The sequence below is a fragment of the Micromesistius poutassou genome (genome assembly GCF_964030765.1).
Source record: "Micromesistius poutassou genome assembly, chromosome: 15".
Taxonomy (NCBI): Eukaryota; Metazoa; Chordata; class Actinopteri; order Gadiformes; family Gadidae; genus Micromesistius; species Micromesistius poutassou.
The window spans coordinates 14,181,092-14,204,106 of record NC_140285.1 but is presented as its reverse complement, the minus strand read 5'-3'; the positions used below and the strand labels follow the sequence as shown (position 1 = coordinate 14,204,106).

The 23,015-nt window shown below is 47.4% G+C and overlaps 1 protein-coding gene across 2 annotated transcripts; it reads right to left on the bottom strand.

Moving 5' to 3' along the window:
* Positions 1-269: 269 nt before the first annotated feature.
* ccdc187 (coiled-coil domain containing 187) lies at positions 270-22,144 on the bottom strand. Of its 2 annotated transcripts, none has more exons than XM_084480301.1 (13): positions 21,945-22,144; positions 21,411-21,560; positions 15,268-15,330; positions 14,552-14,690; positions 13,535-13,625; positions 9,333-9,411; positions 7,122-8,570; positions 6,402-6,544; positions 4,932-4,991; positions 4,661-4,795; positions 3,111-3,205; positions 2,916-3,010; positions 270-1,197 (listed from the first exon to the last, which is right to left on the bottom strand). In XM_084480301.1, the coding sequence occupies exons 2-13, from the start codon at positions 21,457-21,459 to the stop codon at positions 1,049-1,051; spliced, it is 2,547 nt and encodes an 848-aa protein (XP_084336427.1). In that variant the 5' UTR covers positions 21,460-21,560; positions 21,945-22,144; the 3' UTR covers positions 270-1,048. The 2 variants fall into 2 exon arrangements, with proteins under 2 accessions (XP_084336427.1, XP_084336428.1); XM_084480302.1 differs by having other exon boundaries at positions 21,411-21,518.
* Positions 22,145-23,015: the final 871 nt, after the last annotated feature.

Genomic DNA, 23,015 nt, shown 5'->3' with positions numbered 1-23,015 from the left:
TGTGTCACGTTCCCACGGTACCCATTCCTGTAATGGTACTATTCTTAATGGATTGTTTATTGTTTGTTCTCTTAATGGAATTCCCTGTTTGTTTTCCAGTCGGTGTAGCCGTAATTTAAACCTTTGTCATTCAATTGCGACCCAATGTGGGGTTTTTCCACCGGTTTAGAATATAACAACCAACATTACAGTAAACTGGGTACCGTAAAAGCTTAGAATCAAACAGCAACATAAAACCCTCCCCAAAAAAACACCAGTTGTTTTGCTCATATACATTTATAAAGTCGACGTGATCAATGTAATCAACATATCGTCTTGTAGTTGTGAAAATAAGCTTTCTGTATCTACATGGGCAGGTGAATGTTAATACAACAACATAGTTGTTGCTACTGAAATATACTGTAATTTGAGAATGTAGAATTTAGAGATTACAATAAATTACAATAAACAGCCAGATTCTAGTAATCTGCAACAACGCTCATATTCAGCTGTAAACGCTGTGCTGGCCCCTGGTAGGTGAGGTTGAGACATAACATTATAGTGACAGCATATCAGCAGTTGTAAATCACTCATACCAACTCATAGAGAAATAGTACTTAAACACCTTAGATACTTACATTATATCTCCCATGCAATAAAGAAACATTATAAAAGACTAACAAAAACTAAAATAGATACACAAGTTAAATAAAGTCCCTCATCAACCCTGAAGAACAGAGAGGCTACAGCTCTTCCCTTCTGAGTTTAGCAGAGACGTGTGCCTACAGCGCTGCCAGAACAGTCCGTTCAACATAAGAGGAACGTTAGGACAAACAGTCCCGTTTCCCTCAGCTGCTCTCTGTTTGAGGCCTTTATTGTGCGAGCAAGCCGGGACAGCAAAACAAAATGCAAATATAAAACCCAACTTCTGTGGATTATTCCAGACAAACCTCCCCTACGTCATGCCCCATAGTCTAGCTGAGCTGCTGCTATGCAACTCTGTGTCTGATGTCCCTGAAAAGCAACCTTTCTGGTTGTGTTCTTGGTGCTGGGTTGACCGGAGCTGGGTTTACTGCTGCTTGCAGTTCTCCTTCTTCTCTTTGGGTTTGGTGCGTCCAGACTTGTCCGGCTGGCGCTTGGTGGGCGGGATGAAGGCGGGCTCCTCCAGCACGCTGCTGGGGCCCGAGGGGGGGATGGCGACGGACGGACAGGACGGGCCTGTGGAAGGAGAGGGGAGGTGGGGCTGGTTAGAACTAGTCAGCCCCACTTTGTCTGTGAGGCTACTAGGCGTGTGGTTCCCCTGACTCTAGGAGGATGACTGGCTGGTTGGATCCTAAAGGACCCATCATCCTTCTAAGGAATCTCAGTAACTCCCTTATACGAGCAAATCGTTGTTATCTTAGTTTGGTTAAGATCTCGGGAGCCAGTTCATCTTTATATTATGTGTTTTACAAGGTCCTGGTTGACAGTTATATTTCATTAAAAAGCTATGAAGGTTTCTATGTTCAAAGAGTTTTGGTGATAGACTAGTGCCATGTGGCCAGTCAAGTCCTGCTCCCAATGTGGCAAATGTGATCCTCGCAGAAATCTCAAACAACCGCACCAACCGCACCAAAAAGAGAAAACGGTCGAGTATAAGTGGGTGGAGTCACAGATGCTTCAGCTGTCCATGGACACTAATTAATTTGTCCATATTGTTAGCCACAGATTAACTGTGCCTCATTGGCTATATCCTAGGACAATCAAAGTGCTTTTTACATTCCATAATCACTATCTTCCTTAAGCTGACCCCACACTACAAGATAAATGTCCCGATATCGTGGCCGATTTGCCCCTTACGAGAATCGGGGTGGCGTTCCCATGGCAGCCGAATCGGGACGAAAATCGGCCAAGATTATCCTGTCTGCCGTAGTGTTCTAAGATAGAATCTCATAAACTTAAGACCTCCCAATCTCAAAATCGGGGTTATCCAACATGATAGATATTTTCGGAATGTTGAGTGTGTAGTCAACATAATAGCGACGCACGCACACACACACACACACACACACACACACGCACGCTGACCCGAAGGTTTTATATCTTAAACAAATTCCGTTGCAAATAGGAGGCGCGTAGCATCAATATCCTAACTAAAAAAAGTCTGACACATTTTGCAGATTGTAAATTGTCATGAGACATTGTAAACGTTCACAATCCTGCTCTATGCTCTGTGATATTTTGTTTATCATCATTTCTATTAACTTCTGCGAGGCGCATAAAGTGGTCATGTAGATCAGTCGTCGGCCCGTCTATTACGCGTATCACACATGAGCAGATCTTGCACACAACGTCAGTCGTGTCCCTTGGCTGTCCTATTTGTTGGATATTTGTTGATGTTGTTATTGTCATGTGTATTCTGGTTATTTGCGCATGATTAAACATGAGTCTTTATATGGCGATAAAACAAAGCTTTGTTGCGTTTTTTTTCCTTCTTTTTGAAGTTGGGATTGGGGGTGCGCCAACCCGGTTGGGATGTAAAGGGGGTGCGCAGGAAATAAAGTTTGGGAACCGCTGCTCTAGATCTACAATCTCTTGTCTCTCGATCTCTTGTCTCATGCTGGATGACGTAGCCTACACGGCCGAGAATCTGATAAGATTATCCTATAGTGTGTGGTGTTCCGTCTTGTGTTCTAATCTTATGTAGGATCGGAGCGCAACAAATCGGCTGCGATTCTCGTTATGTGTGTGGTGTACTCTGACTCAAAAATCGCATAAGATTAAAAAATCGTGTAGTGTGGGGCAGCCTTTAGTCATCTATTTGACTTACGCATTTGTGATGCTATTTACAAGATGAACGTTAAAATATGACTTTCAAAATGATGCAATGAGACTGAAGATGTGTTTTACAGTGTATGGTTCAACTTCATTATTGCCAACTGTACCAAACTCAGTACCTGTGGGCCCAGTTTTGAGCGTGTTGTCCCCTGGCCCCGGGGCCCTGAAGGTGGGGTCCAGCTCCTCAGCGATGTTCCTGATCGCCTGGGTTTGCCTGCAAAGCAAACACAAGGTCATTCACCCGCTATCTCTCTGGTTGGACTACGATAAGAGACAGAGGGGAGCTGTAGGTGCTGTAGGTGGGAGTGAGTTACGTCAGGGCGGAGATGGGACTGGGCGGCTGGTTCTCTGGGGAGTTTTCCTCTGCGGGGGAGGGCAGGTCCTCAGAGTTCCGTCTTCTCCACTGGCCCTGCGGTCACCCACTCTTATTAGAACAACATTGAGTCTATGCGGTGACGTTGCGGTGATGTTTTTGTAATGGTTAGCCATGGCAGCAGTTACCATCATACTGGCAGTGTTGTGCAAGTTCACACTTAACATGAACTAGTTCAAAGTTCAGTTCATACAAAAGAAAATTAATAAATTCACGTTCATAGTTCACCAATTCAGTTTTGGACTAGTTCATGTTCAGTTCATTAACAGTTTTTTTTAGAAACCGAAGAAAAACTGTTGGAGTGAGTAGGTATTCTGTGCTTAGTCTACCGAAGACTTTACATGCCTTTATCACTAGCAAGCTTGATTACTGCAATGGTCTCCTTACAGGTCTCCCCAAAAAAACTCTAAGGCAACTACAGCTTGTTCAGAATGCTGCTGCTAGAGTTCTAACAAAGACCAAAAAATTTGAACATATTACACCAATTCTTAAATCGTTACATTGGCTCCCTGTATGTCAGAGAATTTATTTTAAAATCATGTTGCTAACCTATAAATCCCTACATGGTTTAGGGCCAACATATTTAACTGATATGCTTCCACTACATAAGCCTTCTAGGCCACTAAGATCCTCTGAGACCAATCTGTTAATTATCCCCAGTCAACACGAAACATGGGGAAGCAGGATTTAGTTAGTATGCAACAAATAGCTGGAATAAACTCCCTGAGGATTTAAGACTTGCCCCAACTCTAACCCTAACTGACAGCTTTTAAAACAAGACTGAAGACTTTTATGTTTGCTTTAGCTTTCTGCTAAATCTTAAATCTACAATGCTTCTATCTATTTTTTATTTTATTACTAACTTTGCCTTTATTTTCTCACTTTCTAAAATGCATTTTTTTTTAACTTTGCCTTTCTAAAATGTTTTTTTTTTTTTACTTTGCCTTTATTTTCTATCTATTTTGCTTTTTACTTATCTATTATTTTCTTTTATTGTATGACAATGTTTATATGTGAAGCACTTTATAAAAAAAGTGCTATATAAATAAAGTTGCCTTGCCTTGCCTTATCTTTTAAAATTAATCCTCTCCATTACCTGCTACCCATCACTACAATCTCAAATTGTTGTGGATATTATTTGTACACCTGTTTCATTCATCACAACTAAGGCAGTAACTCTATTTAATAAACATGTCATCTGGACCTAAGCATCAATTCAGAATGTCACAAAATATGAACTAGTTCAAGTTCAAGTTCTTTAGTTAAAAATATGTTAAGTTCAGTTCAAAGTTCATAGAAAAATGAACTTGTTCAATGAACTAGTTATTTTGAACTAGTTGATGCACAACACTGCATACTGGTATTAACATCCACACAACAGACACGCACACACACACACACACACACACACACACACACACATACAGACACACACACGGGACGTGAATCTATGAAAGTGTCTCACCACTCGACAAAGGTCTTGTTGATTACCTGGGTTTCCCTGGGAGCCGTCCTCTCCTGGTGACTGATCATCTCTCTGTGCTCCCGCCACGACGCCGGGCCGTCCAGCTCGCCAGACCGCCTCTTCGACTTTATCTCTTGTTTTTGTATAAATCGAGCGATCTCCTGTCGTTCAAACAGTACATAGAAGCAGACGATGTAACAACAGGGTGACAGGACGGAGCAACAAATGGGGATTATTGCGGTTGTTGTGATGAGCCTGGACACGTGGGGCCGGGAGGGTCAAAGGCGGTGGTCCTACCTCGTCCTGGGCCACCTGGGCCACTCTGAAGTCCCCCTCGTGGTAGGAGTTGCGAGCGCTCTGGAGGAACACACGGCAGAGGTCACGGTTACTTACTGGTTGAGCTTCATTTGAATCAAGTCATCGTCTTTGTTTAATCCGCCCCTCAAGTGTTCCTCTATCTCTATCTACAGCAGAGTTTCTCAAAGTGGGGGGCGCAGGGGTACTTAAGGGGTACTGCAGGGGTACTTAAGGGGTACTGCAGGGGGGGAGGGGTACTGAAAGTGGGCGCAAGGGTACAGCAGGTGGGGCGTAGGGGGACTGAAGGGGTCCTGCAGGTGGGGCGTAGGGGGACTGAAGGGGTCCTGCAGGTGGGGCGTAGGGGAACGCTCAATGTACACTGTATAAAAATAAAGCACGTCGAACAACATGACATGTGACACATGACACAGGTATTTTGACCCAAGGTGGGGCCTGACAAAACAAGTTTGAGAACAACTGATCAAGGTGGACCGGATCAAAACAAACCAAATGAGGTCACAAAGAATGTGTTGGTGTGGGACACTGTTGGGCACGTTACGTAATGCTGACAGTCTAAAAATATTTATATATATATATATATTTATATATATATATTTAATATATTCTTTCTCGACGCATCTCTCGACACATTCTGACGCTTACACCCTTATGTGACATCAGGGAAACAAAATAGTTATAAATAGAATTAGTTGTAGCTGCATTTCCTCATCATTTCCATATCAACGTTTCCGCGTTGGGTGGAGTGTAGCAGTCAGTCCAACTAAAGTCAAGATTGGAACCACTGCCCTAGTTATAAAGAAGAGCTTGCTTTAGCCAGTTTTATAATTAATGTTAGCAGGCTGCAGTTCACGTATGGCCAAAGGGATCAGTCTTGAGAAGGACTTTGGGGAATCTTACACAGAGCACCTATAAGAGGTAGAAGGGGGGCGTGTTGTCACATGGCTACGACCAGTTGTGAGGGTGCATTCATTAATACATGAAACGTTTTGGAGATTTTCCATATTGAGTTTTTTTTTTTTGTTGTTAACTCAAAGTAGATAAGTAATAATTATCAATACATATAACAGAGAGAAATAAGTATACTGTATGTCTATGAAAGTCGTTTACCACTATGGAAGCAATAAGAAAACTGTGTGTTGAGAAAATAGCCGCAGGCCTCCACCATGTCCTACAACATATACACTGACCATGTATACAAAGATACCCTATTGTGACTCGTTAAACTGAATTAATCATCGCTTGTCAAAAATAAACCAATGATGCGGTTAAAATGAATGCCGTTCTTTTGGAACGGCATTCAGAACAGTCCAAATTCGTCACAATTAGACCTTTAACTATTCCATTTTTATTTGCTTGTGTTATTTCCCTTGCAAGTGTATTTGCAAGGTAAATTCTATTGCAGTGTTGTATAGGGCTGTATGAACAAAGGTTGATGGTTCTGCGCCCCACCTCCCTCACGTCCCTGCCTCTCCTCACACGGCGCTCCTCCTGCTGCTGCAGGCGGCGGGCCAGCTCCTCGTCCTGCAGCACCTGCTGCAGCGCCCCCAGGTCCAGACAGCCCTCCCCGGGCTGGGGCGGCGGCAGCGTGGAGCCTGGAGGAACCAGGGCAGAGGGCAGAGGTCAAAGGTCGTAGCAGGGCGTGAGGGGGATGAATAGGAGCTGAAGGGAAGTACTGTCAAATGAAGGAGAAGGAATGAAGAGGAAAGACAAACAAAGAGTGGAATATAAAGATTATTTCTAAAGATTCCCGCAGGTGTACTGAATCACTTTGGTTAAAGGTGGTAGGTAGTTCCCACGCATTGGGGTCACACAGAAGGTCAGAGGACGCAGAGAAGACAGCCGTTGATTCCCTCTAGACAGGATGGGATTGATAGAGGCGGGTACTATCAGCTATAAAGACACAGGACACCCCGCCCATGAAGCCCAGGGAGAAGGGAGACCAAAGAGAGTCCATGGTTCTTGATAGGAAGGAATCACCCAGGAGAGGAGCCACCACCACCCAGAGACGGACCGGCTGCTAGAGAGAGAGTCCACGTGTGTCCGTGTGTGTGCCGATGATTTGAGGAAAGGCTGGCCCAGGAGAGGACCCAGAGAGGGGAGGGGTGGGGCCCCCAACCGCCTCGGCAGGGCAGAAACGGGACTGGGGGCGGGGGGGGACGGGGACGTTACCTGCCGTCGTGGGCCTCCACCCTAGCCTGGATGACACCCCACGGGTGCTCATGCTCTGGCTCCGCTGAGGAACTCTCAGACGGGGCCTTTCGTCCTCCCGCCTCACCTCTTCCTCCTCCCTGTTCACCACCTCCTCCCTGTTCACCTCCTCCTCCCGCCGCGGCTCCTCTGCTCCTCTGCGCCGATGCCAGCGCTCGCTAGTGCTGCGGCTGACCCCGTGGCCGCGCACGCAGCGCTCTCCGTCACGCCCCTCCTCCTCCTCCTCCTCTGCGTCCCTGCTGGGTCTGGGTTCTGCCCGCCGCCACCTCCTGCTGCCACCGCCCCCCTCCCTCCTGGCCAGCTTCGGCTCTCTGCCGCCCTCTGGCGGGCGCGGCGCTCCGCCGTCGTGCACGGGGGCCGGGCGGCCGTCTTGCCTCTCTAGGTCGCCTCTGGGGTCGCCGTCGCTCCACGTCCTCCCGGAGCCCCGCCTCCCCTTCCCGCGGCCGCCGCCGTCATGGTAACTGTGCCGGATGGCGGAGGATCTTTCAAAGGCCCTCTGATGTGGCGGGGGGTCCCCGTGGGAGACCTCACTCCCATGATGCACCTCGCTGTGCCGGCTTTGAGGCCCCGTGGCGGGAGGTGGGGGTTGGCGCGGGGCCCCGTGGACGCCGTGACGTACGACCACGCCCCTTTCTCTGAGGACCTGCCCCAGCATCTCCCACACCCTGCTGTCGCTGCTGATATTGCTGCTGCTGCTGCTGTTGTCATGGTGACCGCCCGCGAGCCCACGACGCCGCTCGTCCTGAAAGCGCACGTGTCTGTCTTGGGCCGTCTCCCTGGGAGACCAGGTCCTCGCCGCGTCCGAGTCCCGCCGTCGCTCCGACAGCCGCACCGACTGGCTGCGGCTGCACCTCTTTGACCTACGCTCAGCCTCGCCGTCGCGGTCTCCGTGACGACCGCCGTCCTCCTCCTCCTCCTCTCCGGGACGCCGCTCCCATTCCCGACGCCTCGGCTGCCTGGCTCCTGGAGCGTCACGGTGCGCGAGGCCTTCCTCTTCCTCCTCCTCCTCTTCCTCTCTCACGCTGCGGTCGTCCTGGAGGCTCCCGTACTTCCTGTGCGCAGAGCCCCGGCGCCGACACGGGGCGGGGTCGGCCCTCCGGTGGGACCGCCGGGGCCGGGCGTCTGACGCCTCGCAGAAGACCGCGTCAGAGTCCTCGGAGTCGTCGTTCAGACGCTGCCTCCGCTCGTCCCCGGAGGGCCTGGCGGCCCCCCGCTGTCCTTCATGTGACCATGGAGTCGTGTCTGCTAGAGGAAAAACCCTCCTGGGAATACCAGCCTCCCTGGGGTCTGACCGGGAAGGAGCGGAGGAGTACTGCCCCCTGGTGGCGGCCGGCGGCGGCTCTAGAGGAGAGAGGCGGCCATGCGTGTGCTGGCAGGGAGATGGCGGCCCAGCAGGGCTGCTGTCCTCGTCTTAAGTTAAGCCAAACATGCAAAGACAAAGGCAAGGGAAGGTGTGGGGGACAGTTAGTGGCAAGTGCAATGGACGACTGGGATTCATTTAACTTTTCAATGACAGTAATAACGATTACCGGTGTTAGCAATTGAATTACATGCACACATGCTGTTGAACTGTAAGAAGTATTAGCGTACGCATTGGCTGGATAAGAACAGAAGAGACAGCATATTGAACTGATATTCTTTCATATTCACAACCATAACATGCTTATAATTGTGCTGTAAAAGTGTGGTAAATCCACTGTGAAACTACTGCAAAACTCGGGGTGATTTTAGGGTGAGGGTTAGTGGTGGAGGCAAGGCAGAGAGAGCAAGAAGGAGCCAGGGTTCACCTCATGTCAGCAACAATTAAACAGTGGTCACATGTCTTCCATGGAAATATTGTAACTGTAGTCGTTTAAAACCCTCAAATATCAGAGATTCATTCAGTATTACCAGTTGAATGCATTTCTCTTTTAAGGTAGAAGGTGAAAGATGTATAATGTTTTTGCCGCACCACAGATCACAGCACTCCTTGCCATCTGCTAGTTCATGGCCCTTTGAAAAGTGCAACGTCAAACCAAACCAAAATAATATTAGATCTAATTCAGCCAGAAGGAATAATGTAATGTTGGGGGTATATAACAAGCCCCTTCTCAGGCTGCAAACCCTTTAAACTGAACAAACCAGAGAGAAACAACCAAGCGGAACAATGAGAGGTACAACATGTCTCCGTACCATCGCTGGGCTCCTCCTGCCCTCTTCCTCGCGCCCTCTGCTCTTCCTCTTCCTCTTCCTGGATCCGCTTGGCGATTTCCTGTGGAGAGGTGGTGATGTCAGAGGTGGTGATGTCAGAGGTGGCTCGGCTCTCGATGAAAAACAAACAACACCATGTGACACTCCTATGGGTCACGAGTCCCTCGAATGAAGCCAGCAGACTGTGTAACCTGGTCTAGGCACACTACAAATATATGGAAATATTAGCAAAAATGTAAGGCAATAAGGTGGGATACGTATTTATAAATAAAATCATAGATGATCGCTGACCTATTTAAAGTTTGTTCATAGAGAAATGGTATAACCAGCCAGACCGGTTCTCCTTAAGTGATTCATGTCTTACTTAATAAAAAAACATTGGCGGTACAAAATGGGGCAAAGCCAATGCTGTTTAGCGCCACAAGAGGGCAGTGTAATGATGTGTTAAATACTACTGCGCTCTTCCTAAAAGATAGTGAATACTACTAAATGATCAACAGTACATTTGTTGCAAATACATTGCTATGAACCATTTTCAGTCAAATATAACATTTAAACAAAATAAATAAAAAACTCACTAAACACCACACTCCTCCTCTTAACAGACACTAACTATAAACTATAACATATATTCCACTATGCTAGAATCAATACAAGATCCATAAAAAAGTATTTGGCATACTCAAAATGCACAGCTGATATTTGAAGACGAAGAAGACATTGATCTGGTGTTTCCCGAATGAACTGCTCAGATTTCTTCGCCAGGTTTCCGGATCTCTTACAACAAAATAAACTATTTTTGGGCAACAGATCAGAGTTATCTACTACATACATCAAGTTCCTTTCCCAGCACTGGATCCATTTATAACCCATTACACCATCTGTTCCACTTGTAATGTACATCATCTGTCTTTCTGCTCTCCTTTCTGTTTCTCCTCAACACCGTGAAGCGCCTTGGGATTTGTGAAAGGTGCTATAAATCAAATGGATTATCAATATTATTATTATTCTTGTAAGCAACGGCAACCGAACCCGGTCAGAATTGGAAGTGCGTTCAATACAACAAATTAGGTATTTTCAAGCTTCATTATAAAAATACATATCAACAGCATTCCATATCTAATACTAAAAAGAAAATGTGCTCTCCCCTCTGTTGGCCGTTCAAGCACAACAAAAATGTGTGTGTGTGTGTGTGTGTGTGTGTGTGTGAGCGTGTGTGGGTGAGAGAGTGTGTGTGTGTGTGTGTGTGTGTGTGTGTGTGTGTGTGTGTGTGTGTGTGTGTGTGTGTGTGTGTGTGCAAGTGTGAGTGCGTGCCTGTGTGTGTGTGTGTGTGTGTGCGTGCGTGCGTGCCTGTGTTTGTGTGTGTGTGTGAGCGTGTGTCAGTGTGCGTGCCTGTGTGTGTGTGTGTGTGTCAGTGTGTGTGAGCGTGTGTGTGTGTGTGAGTGTGTGTCGCATTGCAGACAGAAGGTGCCAGTAGAGAGACGGCTGCTGGAGCCAGTGCAGCGCTGGCTGAGGGCCGCTTGCCTCTGTGGTCGGCCGTGGCGCTCTACACACTGGCTGGAATAAACCGGGCTCTGTGTGGCCGCCGGCTATTTCAAGGGCCCTACTCAATGGAAACTACTAGACTGAGGAGGCCTGCGAGAGAAAGACAGGCTGTTCTCCTCAGGCTCCGTCATGCGGAGCCCTTAAATCCAAATGTGCAGGACGTCCAAAAGAGAGGCATAAGAAGCAGGATTGTTTCGTTTGAGTTGACACCTTGTAGTGTTGAGGTGCCTGAGTCTGTGTGTGGTACAAAGGTCCCACTGTATTTACAACCCCCCCCCCCCTCCCCCGGCCCCTCCCACTAGTGCACGTTAAAAGGGAGTCACCCCCTCACTCTTCCTCTGCCTGCTATAATCCACTCTGGAAATAGAACATAATGATACACTGGGATTGTGCAGGAAAAATTGACGCCAATTGCGTTGGAGTGGACGGCCGGAGAGAAAGCTAAAAGTCCTCAAACATCGCTGCTCACGGTCGCTCTAACGAGTGACACAATTAATTCAGGGCAACACTAAGAGGACAATAAATCATTGAGTGATAATAAGGCTCCCCATTCACCACCCCCCCCGCCTCCTCTATCGGCAGCTGCCTGATCCACGGGGGACACGCGTGTGTGTTTGACATTTGTTGCTGATGAAGAACCTCCAACATGAGGAGCACAACATGAGCCTCCTGCTCAGCGGGGGGGAGGAGGAGGAGTGAGGAGGAGTGGGGGAGGAGGACGGGTGAGGAGGAGTGGGGGGGAGGGGGGGAGGAGGAGAGCAGGGGGGGGGGGGAGGAGAGGAGGAGGGTGAGGAGGAGAGGAGGAGGGTGAGGAGGAGAGGAGGGGGGGAGAGGAAAATGATCTGTTGTTCCAACTCTACATCTTGTTATTATTTACCCATCTTTTTTTCAGCTGCTATGTTTGCTATGAGTTGGGGGGGAGTGGAGGAGTAGAGCAGGGGGGGGGAGGAGAGGGGAGAGAGGAGGAGAGGAGGGGGGGAGAGAGGAGAGGAGGGGAGAGGAGGAGCAGCTTGCCGTGGCGGGTCGGCCCAGCCGGTCAGAGAGCCAGGGGGATCGGGCCCTTTACAGGACCAAGGGGATAAAAGAAGAGGAGGGGAAACAGCGGGCTGCTCTCCGTTTGTTCAGTAATTAAAGCCAGCGCCTGCGGGGAGCCACTTATTTAATGCTCACCACAGGCCAGATGTTTATCTCATCACATCTGGGTCCAAGGCCTTCACTTAAATGATCGCATCGTTGCGTGGGAGTGGGATGGAGGAGTGGGGGGACTTAGAGGCGTGTGTGCACACAGACCCCACTCTTACAGCGCTAAGGCCGTCGCGTTGGGTTTAAAATACACTGCTGGCCCACGGCTGGGGGCTCTGGTATGATCTCCAGTCTGAGCCTTGTCTAGAGCATGCATTCCTCTCTCTCTCTCTCTCTCTCTCTCTCTCTCTCTCTCTCTCTCTCTCTCTCTCTCTCTCTCTCTCTCTCTCTCTCTCTCTCTCTCTCTCTCTCTCTCCCCCCCCCCCTCTCCCTCTCTCTTTCTCTCAGCAGCGTCTGAGAGACTGTTGGGTGAAGGGAAAATATGATGCTGGCCCCTGTGAGTCAGACACTTCCCGGTAAGCCAAGTAGGAGGGTCGGATGTCACCACTTTCTCCTCCAAATCCCAACATAGCTCTCCTCACCTCTCCGACTGGAGAAGCTGCAAAGTGTTTATTATTCATGCAATTGAGTTTGAAAGGATGAATGGAGATGGCTTCACTTAGATGTGAACATCCACATCTTAAGACATATGGGGGATCTGTGTGTGTGTGTGTGTGTGTGTGTGTGTGTGTGTGTGTGTGTGTGTGTGTGTGTTGGTGTGAAACAGCTGAGATTGATCAGGGACATCTGAGAGGTCTCTGCACCACAGTAAGCCGATGAACTGTTTGCTTTATTTACAAAAATAAAAAGGAAAGACAAAACCCTGGCCTGCAGCCACCGCCGAGCCAGATATACAAACTCAGCCCAGTCCAGATTTATAATCGCCCGGCACAAATAAACACAACTCACACACAGGAAAGTGTTAAGAAATCCCAGCCGAGTTATTACCTCAACTCACACACATCATGAGCACATACTGTCAGTGCATGTGAGCGTGCACACACCACCCCCCCCCCCCTCCCCCCCCGCTGTGCCTCTTCAGATCTGACACTGCACGTCTGGAGCCAATTAGCGCGCCGAGAGTGTGCAGCGAGCGTTCATCCAGATGTAGCGGTGCTGACGGCGTGCGGCGGCGGCGTTTAACCGCTGACTGCGTACAAACGGGCCCCCCCGCTCTCTCTCAGGCGGAGGAGTCTGAGCCCGGGGCCCAGAGCAGCGACCGGCCGCCGCCCCGCTCATTAAAACCACTCCCCTCCCCCCGTCCTCCCCCCCCCCCCCCCCCGTCCCATCCCGGGAGAGACGAGCCGCCGCTACACCAACTGCCGGGTAATTGGATAATGTCCATGTAAGTGCGTGAGGGGCCGGTGGTCTGGGCTGTCGGAGAAGCTACCCGTCTGCCACCTCCTCCAGCGCTAAGTACCCGGGGCAGCGCGCTGTCACAACGTTTAGGGAGCGGGAGGAGGAGGAGGGTCTGGGTGTGAGGCTCCTGCGGGCCGGAGGAGAGGAGAGCGCCTCACCTCGTCCTCCTGCTCCCTGCGACGCGACTCCTCGGCGCACCTCCTCAGCTCCTCCTGGATGAGGCGGGCGTACTCGCTGTCCTGCTCCTCCCTGGTGGGGAAGAGAGACAGGCAGAGGATGAAGACACAGTCGTAAAGGTACACAGAGGACCACACATACAGGTTGATGTAGAGACGTTCATGTAGGACTCATTCAGTAAAGTCACCTTACAAAGCCATGTCAAACACAAAGCTGCACACTGAACTCACAGGTGTTCTGATGTATTAATTAAAGCAATGTTTGTGTGGTCAGGGTTAGGTCAGGGTTTGGGTGAGGGTAATCCTGATATGGGATCAGCAGTCCTACCATGTCATAAACTAACATCTGGGGGAGACGGCACAGAGCCTGAAAGCCAGGGGTGGTGTCACCCCTGGCTTTTATCGGCCGATATTTGCCTATCACAGATATATGGTATCAGTGTATATGTTTGCCGATATGATCTGATATGAAAACTTAAGAAAGGTGACGATTTACAAATGTTATTACATCTTTATAACTCCTCTACTTTGGTGGTTGAACCTCTAAAAGTCTTAACTGGGCACATCCAAGTAAACACTCCCAACACTAGCAGTGACATCGTGTTCTGTGTGAAGGTTAGTAGCTCCTCCCCATACTACAGGTCATTGGTTCCTTTAGCTCATGGTTTTATTGCGATGTTTCTGTGGTCCGAAGCATTGCTGCAGGGTGAGCAGAAAATCCCAAGGAGCTGCTCCACCCCCAGGATACCACAATATATACATTGAATATCGGCCGATATATTGATATCGGTATTTCTTTACTCCCTAATATCGGTATCAGCCCCTAAAATCCAGTATCGCTTTGGCTCGACCTGAGACATTAATCTAAAGTCTGACTAGTGAGACTGGGGTTACCCCTGAACGAGGACTGGGGTTCCTGCCGTACCGTACCCTACACGTGGGCGGAGGCTGTGTTTGGGGGGGGCGTGTGGTTGCCGGGGGTAACCGGCGGGTACCTACAGGTGGCGAGAGGTCTGCTGCAGCACGGCGCGGTGCTGCTGCCGGGTCCGCTCCTCCTCCCCCTGCAGCCGCCGGGCCACGCGGATGTCCCCCTGCACCAGCTGGCTCTTCTGCACGTTGCTGCTGTAGTACTGCTCGACTGGGAGCACACCACCACCACCACCACCACTCAGTACTCAGGGGGAACACAGTGACCTTTACATCTAGGAGACGCTTCTATCAAAACTGCTTACAATAAGTACAGTAGCCAGAATAAAGAGAAACAATACAGTATATCACTGTCGGTACAGTAAAGATATTCATAAAGAAAAGTGCGAAGCATTTACTATCGCTAGGTCAACCAACAATACAGTCTGCTACTGATTGGTCAATGTGTAGTAATTCGACAGTGGTGGATGTTCATTTGAAGTGTAACTTCTATGGAGGTTTTAAAGTTCGGTAACAGGAACGTTGGTCAATGTGACAGAGATGTGCTTCAGATGAAGAATTAAACTTTAGCTCATTTATATGTATTCTATACCCATACGTTGCATTCTAAGGAGACCTAAGGTTATATGATTTAACATTTTGTTGATACAATTCTACAATTCCCCACATCTCCCTCCTGCCTCATGTTTGTTAATATAACAACAGGCATGGTAAAACGTCCACATGGAGTCTCAGTTCTCCTTGTTGTGTGTCCTAGTGTCAGTCTGTCTGTCTGCGTGGATACTTACTCTCCTGCTCCTGCAGGTTGTGGGCCAGCACACTGTCCTCCCGCACCGCAAAGCTCTGGCGCACTGTGGACAGAAACACCAGGTTTATCACGAGCGCGCATCAACACCCTGCCGGGGAGGACCTTAATGCACACACAGCTGCTGCACCTGGCTCGACTCCAACATCATCATTAACATGACGAAGACCACACGGCTTTGCTTGGGAGTTAAAGACGTCAGGGCTGTTTCCTAGCGCTATAAGCAAACCATAATATATATATATCTATATATATATAGATATATATATATATAGGTTGAGTGACTGCTTGGTGATGGACAAAACAGAGCTGTGTTCCTACAAAGTCCCAGCACAACGCCCAGGCCTGGTTGCCCCCCTGGGGCCCCAGCCAGGCCCAGCAGAGTTTGGAGAGTTTGGAGCTGAACACTGAGGCCGTTGGCACAGAACCGCCTGGCACCGCGCTCTGCCATGTCTTGGGCAAAAACAATAGACAGACATTAATTACGGGGCCTACGATTGGCTGTTTAGAAGATCTAGACAGCAAGGCAGACAGAAATCCCTATAATTCTCCTTTTTTTGTATATAAACACGTCTCATCTACCACACTGATCCACATTCACTGGTTATAACTTGAAAGCAATGGTGAACTTCTGGAGCGTAACGGGGTGGAAGAAAGTGTTGGAGAGCAGTACGGTACCATGGTAAACCTAATAGCGAGAGCAGCGGTTGTCAGATTTAAGGCACTGTGACAGCATTCAGCATGCAGTATGTATGTGTATGTGTATTGTGCATGTATGAGAAAGATCGGAAGTGAATGTTTGTGTGTGTGTGTGTGTGTGGGAGAGGATGTGGTGTGTGTGTGTGTGTGAGAGAGGATGTGTGTGGGCCTTTTGAGGCCTTGTATTAACCTTGATCCTCCTCCATGTTATTGTATGACTGGTTGCAGTAAAGTCGCTGCAGCCTTAGTCTTGCCTGGCCAGACGTAGCGATTGGAGACTAGTTGGTATTTGGGCTTTGGATGTTGTAAGAAGACACGTCACAGATTGTCTGGATTCGACCCAGAATTAAAATAAAGCGGTCAAAAACTTCCTTGCATCTGTGCACTTTTGTGTCAGTTAGTAGATCTGCAATGCAGGCCTCAACTTCAGCTGCATAGTGTTGTTTTAAAAGAAAAAACTGCAAAATACTGCTTACAAAGCTAAGAGCTTTGTGGGATGATATTAATATTAAAAGCAAAAAGTTCCAGGAAGACTTTTGGGTTGAGTTTGGTGTGAGGGTCCAGGAGGGACGTCAGAACCTGCCAGAACAACTGTTGGCCAAGGCAGGTGGAGGCATTCGCTTCACACAAGAGTATGTTGTGTTACAACAGCTGTGCGGAGTACGTTACGTTATGTTATTTTATGTTAGAACAGATATCGAAGCAGTCCAAACATTAGCAAAATGCGGAGTATGTTATGTTATGTTAATTTATGTTAGGTATCATGGAGTTCAAACTAAAGCAAAGTGTGGAGTATGACAAAGAAGGAATGGAACGTTGCTCAGTACAGTTGGGGGCGGAACCATTCACTGTCACTACATATATGGCTAAAGTTCAATTTGAAATACGTTTTTTTGGTTCAGTTCGGTCTACGTTCCTCATGGAAAAAACATTAAAGTTCTTTGTATCACCATCAAATCGTTAGTATACAAAAAGTTAAAAAAACAAGCGTTAAAGTATTGACTCAGCCGTGTCAATCTGCATTTTGCTAAGGACCATCCCAATGGCTCTATCCAGGAGTACACTAAATAACCATGAAGCAAACGTTAAGCTCCTCCCAGAGAGGTAAACATACACACACAGTATCGCTTCTACTGTACTAATCCCACCACAATCCCTGCCGCTACAACACCAAGCTAATGAAGTAAAGTGGAGTATGACAGGCAGATACTTTATAAACCATAGTGCTGTTGTGGGGCTCTTGAGTTTTACAGGGATTAGGAGCCGGAGCTTCAACAAGCACGCACAGTGTCTACAGTAGGGCTTAATGGGTCTGCAAACACAACATGACGGGCCGGGTTAATCCCAGCATCGTGGCCTCGTCTGCTTCCTCCAACATGGTAATATGATACGTCTCTCTTTTGTCAAACACGCACACACGCTTTTGTACACACACACGCACACGCACGGCTCATGTTTTTCTCATACGCTTCAAAAAGTTCTCAACTTTTCTCATACTCACACTGCACAAAATGCTGTATGAAAGACAGACATGACCTTCCATTGCATTCATTATATTTGATCCTATTACCATAACAGACAGCTTTAGGCAAAGTGTGCGGCCTTTTAGACAGTGGTGCACAACCCTCTTTGGCCTGTGACCCCATTTCTATCTCCGAAAATGTTTGCGAACCCAACTTTAACTTTTGTGCATCCGCTTCCACACAAATAGTTTTTACCCAATCAACATCTGCCGACGATATCAATGTCCAGGTGAACGTAGTCGCATCACTCGACTACATACTAAATCATTTGAAGTAGTTTGCTCGTGGCCATGAATCATTAGGTAGTCATATAAACAGCTTTGCTAAAATCGATCATCAAATATCTAACGCTTATGTTATGTCAGCAATCCCCTGTGACCCTATATGCAAATCAGGGGACCCAAAATGGGTCCCGACCCCCAGTTTGAGAACCACTGCTTTAAGACAACGCTCAGGCAGTCGCTGCTGGGCTGCAGTCAGCACTGCAACAAGACAATGGTTTTCAGGCACACAGATTAAGTTATCGCCTTGTAAGCGGTGAGGACGTTCTGGAGGCTGGGGGCCCATAACTCAATTTGAAGATCCACATACCACATGTGCTTGTGCTGCACTACAGAGCCACAGAGACCGCCATCAACCCCCATTCTTTGGCACTCCTCCTCAGTGCAACAGTAGGAGGGCCCTGGAGCAGGGATTACCAGCGGAGCGTGATCATGATTAAATCTGGGTTGGCATAGCTAAAATATACAAATTAATTTCCACTGCAGGTTTCCCACAACTTAAAAAAACCCATGTTCCATTTTATAGAAAACATAATAATACAAGCTAATACACAAGCAGCATGCTTCATAATGAAAACAAGATGCGTTAAACAAGTTCCCTTTACTCTTGCCCTTTACTGGATATCAAAATAGATAGTATAAGAGAAACTGAGAACTCTCTAGCCATGACTGTGCTGAACTTAATCCCCGTTGCCCCCTCATACCTGAGCTTCACCCTGGGGCTAACAACGCGCCGCGGGCCTCCCGGGGCGTACAGAGACTTGGCTCTCTGCTGCGTCTGTGGAGCGGGCATAAATAAGGAAGTGTCCCTTCTGCCCCTCTGTGTAAACAGGAAGGTGAGGGGACAACACCGCTAGCGTCCGAACACTCAGACAAAACAACTTACTGTTTTGAAAACGGACTGAGTTGTTAATGTTGAGACAGAAAAAAAGAGGAAAGGAATGTGTGTGTTTGATCTTATTGGGCCTTCGAGGTGGGCTCCACGGTGGTCCACGTTCATAGGGATCCAGACAGCATTAAGCCATTGAACTGGGTCTGGTTACACCATGAATGACACTTTAGTCCCCAGTCTGGTGACCGGGAGAGAGTTAACCCTTTGTAGGGACAGACTAAGCATAAACATTTACACCTGTTGAAAAGCTTTAGGAGACCGGCCACTACAAGGATCTAAGATTCAACCTTATGTTTCTCTTCTCAATGAGAAGAGATTAGTTCCAAAGCCCCTAATCGGACTACGAGACCAACTGTTAGAAACCAGTTTACTGATGGCAAGGCTTTCTCCAGGGCTCAACTTTCTCCGGCCACTGCAGTGAGGGTGAAGTGAAACGATAAAAGAAGAAAATTAATAAACCGAAAAGAGAAGATTTGGTTTATGTGTGTGTGTGTATACATGCGTTGGTGTGTGTGCATTGCTCGGCTGACTTGTTTGTCAGCACTCAGTTATTTAGGCGGTCACAATGCTCTGGTGAGGGTGTGTGTATGGAGGGAGGAAGATTTAGCCAAACAGGTTTTTTGTGTGCAAAGATTTAAGGCACTGTGACAGTACAACAGCATGCGGTGTGTGTGTGTGTGTGTGTGTGTGTGTGTGTGTGTGTGCGTGTGTCTCTCTTTCGAGGATTCCCCCACCATAAGCTTCTTCACGGAGACCCAGCAGAGAATTGACCACTGAGAGAGGAAGGTTGGTCCCCAGAGACGGACGAGAGCTCATGTTGAGGAGCGCTCCAGACCACGGCCCCTCCCCCTCCCGCAGCGTGGAGGTACAGTTGTTTTACAACCTCAACCCTCTGCAGGGCCTCCAGGAAAATAAGGTCAAAGGTCACATGGCAAGCAGGAAGTTATTGCATCTCTGACCTCACAGCCAAAATGTTAGTTAAGGTTAAAATGGTGCTCTATTTCTAACGCGTGGGCCAAATGTGATGTGTGATGTTGTCTCGAAGGCAGAAGTGAAAGTCAAATTTCAACACGGACCTGGCAACAAGGCACCTCAAATACAAATTACGCAACTAGACCCCTCCATTCTTATAACAAGAATCAAACACTGAAGGAGCTATTTCTGTTCTCTCAGCCCCATCAACGCCACCACTGGAGAAAGGCTGCAAAGAAAATCTAACTGAAGGCGGCAGAATATGACAAGAGTGCTATTTAAGGAGCCAGCAGCCCCCTTACCCTATCACACACACACACACACACACACACACACACACACACACACACACACACACACACACACACACACACACACACACACACACACACACACACACACACACACATACACACTTCCTATGTCTGCACTGTGCTGTTTGTTTCTCACACTCAGCAGGACTGACCCAGTCTGGAGCTCATGGTGTGGGGGGGCTTTATTTATAGCACCGGGTCAGCCAGCTTCTGAACTGGACCCCGTTGTCATGGAAAAGGTGGAGGGGAAGGGTGAGGGGGAAAGGGGGGGGTCTCTCTCTGACAGGAGAGAGAGGGGACTGTGGGGTTTGTGGAGGATGAGGGGACGGGGGAATTCCACTGTGAGATACGACTGGGAGGATACATCAGAGCCACCAGAGGAGGGGGAAACACACACACACACGCCCCCCCCCCCCACCCACCCAAAAGCCCAACAGGAACTGATAAGGCAGGGGCGGAAACAAAACAAGTTGAACTCGGTCCACATTCTAAGCAGCGTTGATAAGAGGAGGGGAAAGTGAGACGCGCGGTAGGGACCGCTCGGGAAATTAAATCAGAACCCCCCAGATTATCCCACATTTATCTAGAAAGAATCACAAGAATGCCAAAGCGTTTGGCCAATCTAGCCCTGTATGCAATAGAGCGTTATCGGGGGGGGGGGAAAGGTAGTGGCCAGACAACCTAGTTTAGGGGCAGCTGCTGCCTAATTGACCGGTTTCTCCTGTAAGCACAAGTGACTCCTTTGTTCGTGCGCCGGTTGCAGCCTAATAAAGCGTTAGCCTGCAGAGCTGCACAGCGCGCCTTTTGTGTACAGGAGCGCTGAGTTATCTCCCATGACAAAATACATGCAGACCCGCTCTGCTGGAGCGCACAATCGCTAACCACCGAGGCTTCATCCTCATCGACGTGGCGGTAATGCTGGAGAGAATCTCAAGCTTTACACACAAATTAGACACTACTATAGTCATGAAGGTGAGCAATAAAAATATAATCATTTTACTTTGTCATTTTACAAACACAAAGCAACATTAATCCTAATGTGTGTGTTTCATTTGTTTATATATGTAAGTAAGTCTGTGTGTGTATGTATGTTTGTGTGTATGTATGTATGTTTGTATGTTGGTATATAGTTATTAAAGTGCGGTCTGACAGTCTTAAAGAAACACAGAAGCCACAGAAGACATTCCAGAGCGGAATCTGGGAGGCCTGTCGCATACCAGGTCATTATCTGCAGAACACACCACATGTAGCCTACAACACAACAAACATGTCCGTGGCATGGCTTAGGGACTGCGCCACACTCAGAGCCTTTTAGTTTTACATCACGTCCGTGGCAGGGAAGGTCAGCCAGACATAACAACATCATGACTATTCAAGCCATACACCCTTTGTTACAATATTAATACACATTGTTCTGCAAATTGACTTTGTTCTATTTAAATTACCTTCATTGACGCGTGGCAGGTTGGACTGGTCGATCTCCAGCTCTGCCATATGTCCCCAGGAGAGTAGTCAGTCCTTCATGCCACAAAACACAGGCCAAACCGGAAAACCTTCAGGACAGCAGGGAGCACTTTGAAGAGATTGCAACGCAACTGCAGACCAGACAGCAGAAACGTCGGTGTTACATTCCTTTATGTTATGATCTATTACTCGTTGACACGTTGTTACAGCAAATATGAAACATTCGTTTCAATAACAGACGTTATACGCATACAAATTATATTTCAGATGGATTGGTTCAGTTATCTGTATACTACTCTTTTACACAACCAACAACAATAAAAGGCATAACTTGTAATGATGACTGAACGAAAACACAACGCTATTACAGCGTTACTATAACGCAGCTATAAACACTATGATTATTCGCCCTGGTAATGCATATTGATCGTACATTACAAAAACATAAATTTTATATCCGATTGATCCTGTGAACAATAAGGCGCGCACAGTAAAGTAGGAGCGCTGTAGCCTACCTGCACAGAGGCGGTCCTCAACAAGTAAACACAACAACACGCAGAGCTGCTGCAAAGTTGTTGGATTGAGTTTTTGATCTTCAGCTCTCCCTGTAAAGGTCGCCCAAAAGAAAAAGAAAACGTAACATACTAAAGACGTGTTATTGTTTTCGATTGTAATTTGGACCCCGTCTTCATTACTTCATCAATGAAACAATACTCCGCGGACGTCGCTGACTGATGGAATCCGAGGAAGGACAAACTTAGCCCATACTCTTTCCTCCTGAACCGCCGCCTTATAACCAGTGTAGGCGTTGTCCAATGGGCTCTGTATAGGGGTCAATTGCATCCAATGAAATGAATTGTTCTAAAATGTGGTTCAAATGTATGAATAATGTGGAAGAGATCATGCACAGTACAACGTCGAAAACACAGTTGTTCTTTTTCTTGTTGTTGTTCTTCTTGACACGGACTAATCAGTTTAAGCAAAATGTTAGTGGATGTCATCTACATCGATTACAGACCGTATTATTTAGAGATTTAAATAATACGGTTAAATATGATACTAATAATCATATATAAAAGGTTAAAACATGTAACATTGTTTGTTGTTTGCAAACTTCCTTACCCACATCCTTTAGTTTTTGTGTTGTTGGGATATATAGGCCTACAAACATTGTTTTAGATTTTTTTTTGTGGTTTTCTATTTTACATTGCATTCTACTTTTTGCAGGATTTTTATTACCAACAACACCGTTTGATTGCATACGTAAAGTGGCCTAAAAGTTATTACAGAAGTTTTTACAAACGAATATTTCCCTCTGCTGGCAAATGTAAGTATCACATGTATAAGAGCCCCTGAAAGCATGTGACGAACAAAACGGTAAAACGTGCATAATTGACCATGCTTCCTTAAATTGGGTTTCATGTTACACATATGTGGGGTGGCTGAAATGGTTCCAAGCTAGATAGATTTGGTGCATATATTATGATAATCCTTGTTAGTAATTATTGCCATTTGAAAAAACACCATACATATATATATATATATATATATATATATGCATTAATGCGCTCACACACACACACACA

What these genes read in the sequence shown, in the direction of transcription:
- ccdc187 (XM_084480301.1), bottom strand. Translation starts at nt 21,459, where the DNA reads ATGGCAGAGCTGGAGATCGACCAGTCCAACCTGCCACGCGTCAATGAA. An exon ending in GTGGAGGCCCACGACGGCAG is followed by an intron (nt 6,545 to 7,121) that starts GTAACGTCCCCG and finishes TGGTTCCTCCAG; the next exon opens with GCTCCACGCTGCCGCCGCCC. An exon ending in CGGCTCCCAGGGAAACCCAG is followed by an intron (nt 3,206 to 4,660) that starts GTAATCAACAAG and finishes GGGTGACCGCAG; the next exon opens with GGCCAGTGGAGAAGACGGAA.